Source organism: Mus caroli, chromosome 2, assembly GCF_900094665.2.
Source record: "Mus caroli chromosome 2, CAROLI_EIJ_v1.1, whole genome shotgun sequence".
NCBI lineage: Eukaryota > Metazoa > Chordata > Mammalia > Rodentia > Muridae > Mus > Mus caroli.
Genome location: NC_034571.1, coordinates 158770159 through 158777748, shown reverse-complemented (window position 1 = coordinate 158777748; position 7590 = coordinate 158770159). Strand labels below are relative to the sequence as shown.

Here is a 7590-nt window from a genome sequence, read left to right as displayed (position 1 = left end):
CAGGTGGATTTCTGAGTTCAAGGCCAGCCTGGTCTACAAAGTGAGTTCCAGGACAGCCAGGGCTACACAGAGAAACCCTGTCTCGAAAAACCAAAAGAAGAAAAAAGAAAACTAAACCTAAGTGATGTTATTACTGCCCATTAGTGTGGGATTGTCAGAACAGAGAGTTTTAATTAATGCTGTCACTCAATTTTAACAGAGGAAGAGAAAATGGCTTTCAGCAGACTAAGGGAGGCAGGTAGGATCTGGGTAGCTATCCGAGTGGACCGAAGGCGAATGCTTCCAAATCATTCATCTTGCTATGTAAACCCACAGCAACCTCAACCTCAGCCCTGCTGCAGCCTCCGAAGTGCCAGCCTGTAGGGCCTGTGTCATCATGCTCAGTTAAAGCTTGTCCTCGCTTGTTCTGTGCAAATATACACTCAAGGTCAAATATACACTTTTCTTTTTCTTTTTCGAGACAGGGTTTCTCTGTGTAGCTCTGGCTGGCCTCAAACTCACTCTGTAGACCAGGCTGGCCTCGAACTCAGAAATCCACCTGCCTCTGCCTCCCGAGTGCTGGGATTAAAGGTGTGCATCACCATTGCCCGGCAAATATACACTTCTTAAAAAATTAAATTCATACACATAAAAATACATTTAAAAATAATTTAACTCTGGGCCTGAACTTGGCTCATGTCAGACAATCACTGCATCTGGGCTAATTCTCCAGCCCAGAGCTTCCAAGTCCTGACCCAGTGACACTGTTTAGAGAATTTTACCCTTAAAAAGAACAAAGGGCTGGGGGATGGCTCGATAGATGAGGTCATGCCACACCCACAGCAAGAGAACCTCAGTTCAGATCCCTAGCATTCAGAGTCAGTCACTCTGGTGCTAGGAAGGGCAGACAGGTAGATCCTGCGCTCACTAACCAAACAGTCTAGCCAACTGCTGAGCTCCAGACTCAATTAGAGACTCACTCTCAAAAATGTAAGGTGACACCTGGCATTGGCCTCTGATCTCCACATAAGCATAGGCAAGTGCATGCGACACATACGCTACACACACACACACACACACACACACAGGCGCGCACAGGATTGGGACTATATACGCATGTAAGACGCAGAGACAGACAGATCTCTGAGTGTGAGGCTAGTCAAGCTATATGGTTAAGACATAGAGGTCCATGTCACTAGTATCAGAAAAGGAAACCCTGCTGTACAGAGGATGAGAGCAGGGCCCTTTGGGTAGCTCTCTTCTCTAACAGAGACCTAATCTGCATCTTCTAAAACCCTGCAAGTGGAAGGGAGGGCGAGTGACGTACCAGATTATCTGCGGAGGATAGCGACTGCCTGTCGTCTGCTATGCCGTTGGTCTGTGAGTTTTCATCAACTCCAGGAGGAACAGTGCATTCCTGGCCCTCTAGGGCACCCAGGGCTCGGTCGGGCTCCGGCAGACCATGCTTTTCTGCTGCTTCTTAAGACATAAGTTCAAAGTCATTGCCCAATGAGTGTGTATCCCAAAACACTGCTGAACCAGACAGAACTTACAGACTCAGTACTGTGCGCTCCTTCTTCCCCTAGCCCCACAACACAGAAGACCTTAGGCTTTCTGCCTGACTCTCAGCTATAGCCTCACTGCCAGGGCCACAGTAATGCAAGCTCCACACAGGACTTCACTCACATCACATGCAAAGCTGTGAAGTGCAGCAACCCTGCCCATCTGTTGACTTCTGAAAAAAAGATTGGAAGAAGCAAAGCACGAGAAACAAAGGCTTTATTTAGAGTTCATAACCCAAGACTTAAGAGACAGTTAAAAGGCTGGTGCACACCTTCAATCCTAGCACTTGGGAGGCAGGGTCAGCTGGATCTCTGAGTTCTCGGCCAGCCTGGTCTATAGAGTGAATTCCAGGACAGCCAAGGTTACACAGAGACACCAGGTCTTGAAAAACAAACCCAGGGGGCTGGAGAGATGGCTCAGTGGCTAAGACTGTTCTTCTAGAGGCCCTGAACTCAATTCCCATCAACCACATGGTAGCTCACAACCATCTGTAATGGGATCCGATGCCCTCTTCTGGTGTGTCTAAAGACAGCAACAGTGTACTCACATAAAATAAATAAAAAAAACCACACACACACACACACACACACACCACACACATACACGTGCACACACACACTCTATTCCTCAGGCATTGTGGCAGGTACACACGTCCCTGCTATACAACCTCAATGACTAGCAATAGTTTGACAAAGCACAGATTCACTGGACACATTATTAGCCAGTGCTACTCCACAACAGGCTGAGGTGTGACAGGTGATGGATGGCAAGAGGTACTGCTTGTTTTTGTTTTTTTCTGAGAGCGGCTTCCCTGTAGTCCTGGCTATCCTGGAACTCTCTTTGTAGACAGGCTGACCACAAACTTACAGAGATCTGCCTGCCTCTTTCTCTGCCTCCCAAGGGATAGGATTAAAGGTCTGCGCCACCACATCCGGCCTCACTGCTGTTCTCTGAAAGGTCTTCCTTGCTGCATGGTTAAATAAGTGCTGGGCTCTCAGAAAGAGCTTGGCAGCACCTGAATGAGCAAAGGAAGGCTCAGAGGCGCGGTCTCCCGAGCGTGCCGTCAGGCCTGGGACGTAACCCGGCGGCAGTCTGCTATGTGTGAGCCCTGGGTTTGATCTCCAGGCTCGGAAGTCACAATGGGTTCTTCTGCCTCAGTCGCCCAAGTGTACATTATAAGCATAGGCTAGAACACTCATGTAGAAATGAATGTAAATAATGTCCCAGTGTGGACATGTACTGTTGTAGGGATATCTGATCACACTGGGAACCCCAAGATTGTTATTTACTGAAAAAACATTGTGGTGTAGCTCAGCCCTTAGCACACATCTTTAATCCCTCCAGTTGGAATACAGACTTGCCCTCAGTACTTACCTTTAGTCCCAAACAATGAAGGTGAAGTTAGTTTATGGAAGGAAACATCCATGTTTGAAAGTGGTTTCTACGTGAGTGGCAGAGAAAGTGACGAATCAGAGAAAGATTTGACAGAATAAGATATGCCCAACTCTCATAAGGAGAGAGAGGAAAGGGAAGCTACTTAAGAGACAGAGAGGGAGGGAGGGAGAGAGAAGAGCAGGTTTTACAGAGACTGGTTGGAGAGAGAACAAACTAGATGTAGATGAAGATAGAACGAACCGGAGAATGAGAAGGAACCAGAACATTAGCATAGATTGCTAGTGTTTGTGGTCAAACAGAACAATTCAGGAAAGGCAGAGAGGAGGAGACAGAAGACAGATTGAGTCAATCAGCTTGGAGAAGAGTTTGAGTCAGAGCAGCTGAGCTGAACCAGGCAGACAGAATTCAGAAAGAGCTAGAAAGGGCGAGCTTATTCAGCAGTTAAGTCTGAGGCTGAAAACATTCTAGCCCTACATTAGATTGTACAGAGGCCAGAAGCTCCAGGAGGAGGCCTAGGTTAGGAGACAGAGGCAATAAGTCTGGGAGGGGACAACTGAATTAGGCAAAAAGAAACAATCACAATGTAAAAATAAAGAACTGTAACATTTTATGAAAAAGAATGAGTATTTCCATGCCCCATGAACTCAGATATAGGATCATCTGTATTCTATTTATTTCTCCCATTTGAAAATGCTGATTGTGACCTACTGCCATGTTCACGTTTCTTCTGATTAATGGCCCTGGCACAGTGTTCAACAAGCAGCCACTGACTGAGTCTGAAGCAAAGACAAAGGCAGCATCACCGGGGCTAGTTCTGGAAGCTGACTGACACTGAGGGGGACATGAGGAGAGTCATGCTAACGCCTGCTGCTGTGTGACCACACATGAAGTCTGGTCTTGACATCTTAGCAGCTCTGATGTAGAAGTCATAGGGAGGGGACCTCTGTGTGTCCAGGTGGAGCACCTAATACTCCTGTGTAGACTGTGATCTACACAGACAGAGGCCTCAACCTAGACAGAACAAAAGCCATCTCTGTAGCCAGATCTCTGCGTGCCAAGTGGAGGCTGGGAAGTGGCAGCAGCTCAGACCCTGGGAGCTGCGTGAGCTCGGTGAGGAGCTGGGCGCCTGCCCAGGTGCTGCCCGAGGGGCTTCACAGCATGGACGGAGGCGTGAGGAAAGGCGGGCTGGCCTCAGCACTCACCTTTCACAGCAGATGTGACCATGTCCTCTAAAATGTCCTTCACCACCTCCTGAGCTCCACTGTCAGTGCCTGCACACAGCCCAAACACACAAACATACATAAGGTGTTGCCAGGGACGAGAAAAGAGGGGGAGTAGATGATGACAATTGCTTTCTAGAGTCCTGCTCTCGAGGGCAGAGGCACCAATGTGTCCCTGCACCAGCAAATGTGCCAGCAGAGAGGATTCCCTCAGATGCTGACCCCAAGGGAAAGGTCAGCCTGGCTTTCACGAAGGCTCACTCTCAAGAGCACTGAAACCGGTACCGGTACTGGTACCATCGTTTCTTCCTGCCCAAGTCGCAGCTGCTCAGCCAAGGCCAGTCCCCACCCCCACCCAGAGCATGGGCTGATCTACCCATCCCAGCAGAAACAAGGATGGGCTTCTCTGTACCTCCACCAAGCTCCTGGCTGTGTAGCTCTGGTGGGCAGCACGCTGGACTCTCTGAGTCAGCACAAGCCTGCTAACCTGACACTTGAAGATGGACTACATCTCAGATGAAAATATCCTGCCAAACGGTAAGTGTTTAAGTGGAAAAGGCCCAGTATCTCTGATCATTAATTGCTTATTTTTTAGAAAATTAGTACCAAAGAAGAGCTGATGGAGTGAGCAGACAAGTGGAAGTGAAGTCACCAGTTAGAAAACACCTCACTGGGCAAAAGCCTTCATCTTGAGTGAGCAACACCACAGACTGTGTACGCTTGCAGCAGTGAGGGCTCTCTATCCACCAGCACTGCCATCCGCCAGTTCTGGGCCTGGCCTTGAGGTTTTGGGGAACATTTTCAACTGTCGCTGAACACCTATAACCAAGTCCCCTCGGAAGAGATTCCCGACATCAATGCCTTCTCTTAGAGGGCAAAGCATAACCCGAATGGAAGATGAGGAACAACCCTACCACAGCCAAATCTTCTAAATTAATTTACTTCCCTCAAAAGCATGATTTAGACAGTTACCCAAACCGCCGTTTGGTTTTCCCACCTTAGTGACCTCTGCCCCACTTCGGCGTCCCCACTTAGATCATCACTCCTGCAGTGGCACTCATCTCACCTCAGACAATGAAATCTACAACTACCAACTTAAGAGCTGCTAGTTACACTGTAGTAACACATGCTAAAACAAACATGTAATTAAAAACTGCTCCCCGGGCTGGAGAGATGGCTCAGTGGTTAAGAACACCGACTGCTCTTCCAAAGGTCCTGTGTTCAAATCCCAGCAACCACATGGTGGCTCACAACCATCCGTAATGAGATCTGACGCCTTCTTCTGGTGCATCTGAAGACAGCTACAGTGTACTTAGATATAATAATAAATAAATCTTTAAAAAAAAAAAACTGCTCCTATACCACGCACAGAATCACCTACACCGTGGTTTATGGACACTAATGATAGCTGTTTCAGAGCTGCTTTCCCTCTCTGGTACTAGGATTGAAGCAGGCCTCAGGCATACTGACTGACTCTAGACAGGCTCCACCCAAGCCATGACTTTCTAAGTTCCTGTTTAGTTCCAATCCACTGATGCTATGACTTGATAAAATTACGCTTACCATTTCCAATCTGTACTGTCTGCCGCACATTATACTGTTCACAGTCAACAACACCCAGACAGTGGAGTCGCGGTACCACAGGCCCGGGGGGCTCAGTGTGACCAGAGGCCGTAAAGTGGTGGCTGATAAATGCAGGCTGGCAGGTGTGTGTTGTTCACCACCAACTACTTCTGAAAACACTTGAATCAGCCGCTAATAACTGTTATCTGAGAGACTACTTAGTAACACAACTTGTTTTTATTAAAAAAAAACCTGAAGCTAGGCCAGATGTTAGTGGCACACGTCTTTAATCCCAGCACTGGGGAGGCAGAGGCAGGAGGATCTCTGTGAGTTTGAGGCCAGCTTGGCCTGCAGAGTGAGTTCCAGGACAGCCAGGGCTACACAGTGAGGCCCTGCTTCAAATAGAAAAAAAGAAGAAAAGAAAAAGAGAGACTCTGTCTCAAAACAAACAACAGCATAAAACCCTCTGAAGTCCCAAGGGGTAGGGGAGCGCTGTAGCACTAGCTATAGAGATGCTTAAAGCAGAAAATATCACAAGTTAGAGGACCCCTCAATTCTAGCACTTGAGGAGCAGAAACAGATGGATCTCTATAGATTCCAGGCCAGCCTGGGCTATATAATAGGTGCCAAGCCTGCCAGAGCTAAAAAGTAACATTCTACACACACACACACACACACACACACACACACACACACAGAGGAGGATGAGAAGATGGATAAACTGGTAAAGGAGAGGTATCAGTGACAGAAAGAGAAGAAAAAGAAAGGACGGGCGGTGACGGCGCACACCTTTAATCCCAGCACTTGGGAGGCAGAGGCAGGTGGATTTCTGAGTTCGAGGCCAGCCTGGTCTACAGAGTGAGTTCCAGGACAGCCAGGGCTACACAGAGAAACCCTGTCTCGAAAACCCCCCCCAAAAAAAAAAAAACCCAAAAAAAAGAAAAAGTTTTTTTTAAAACAACAAGAACAAAGACCAGAGAGAACTGTTTCCCATGAAAGTAGATTCAGTAAAGGCTCTGCAGACAGCATGCCTGGCCCAGCTCCCAGTGTGGGGATTTAAGTCCCTCAAGCTCCCAAGCTCCCATTCCCTCGCCTGTATGCCCTGTGGCTGGTCCCTGAAAAGCATCCCCATTGTGGCTCCTCTGGCCTGGGCTTCAGGTGTGAGGACAGTGTGCTGGGAGACAGGGACTGCCGCTCCCGTCACCTTGCTGGCCCCAGAGACTTAAGTCCATAATGAAAAATTCCAATTAAACAGAGAAAGCACTTTCAATTAGCTAAAGCCTTCACTATCTTTCATTTCCAAACAGAAAAATACAATTACCACATCCACGTAGGTCTCTCTTTCCTGGAAATTTCCCATTTAAATTGCTTTAAGCCTTGCCCTTTTCTGAGTCTTGCAACCCTCCTCATTGCAGTCTGGCACGGGTACAGGCTGGACCTGTAACTGCACCTGTACTAAACACCACTTGACTCTGTGTTCATGGGCTTTGCACTCACAGATCCAACCAAATGCAGCCTGGGAATGCTTGGGGAGAATCCATTGCACTGAACATGCAGAGGCGCCATCATCATTCCCGGAAAGACACAGTTCACCATCCACACATGGCCTTGTACAGTGCAGCCCAACTCACCAACAGGAAAGAAGCTAACAGACAGAAGGATGCCATCTGATGCTCTGTTATCACCATGTCACACAGCAAGAAGGCCATCACCAGATGACCAAATGTACCCCCTTGACCTTGGCCTAGGACAGTGAGTCAAAATAAAATTATTTTCTTTTTTTGGTTTTTCAAGACAGGGTTTCTCTGTGTAGCCTTGGCTGTCCTGGAACTCACTTTGTAGACCAGGCTGGCCTCGAACTCAGAAATCC

The 7590-nt window shown here is 47.9% G+C and overlaps 1 protein-coding gene across 2 annotated transcripts in view; it reads right to left on the bottom strand.

The window, feature by feature from the left end:
• Arfgef2 (ADP ribosylation factor guanine nucleotide exchange factor 2) overlaps positions 1 to 7590 on the bottom strand; it is an 87277-nt gene that overhangs the window by 50757 nt on the left and 28930 nt on the right. Inside the window, exons 7-8 of one of the 2 annotated variants that reach the window (XM_021157087.2) lie at positions 4140 to 4208; positions 1307 to 1458 (exon numbers count right to left, since the gene is read on the bottom strand). In XM_021157087.2, the coding sequence (XP_021012746.1) occupies positions 1307 to 1458; positions 4140 to 4208 (221 nt within the window). The remainder of the gene's footprint in view (positions 1 to 1306; positions 1459 to 4139; positions 4209 to 7590) is intronic. The other variant, XM_021157089.2, reaches the window with a different exon arrangement.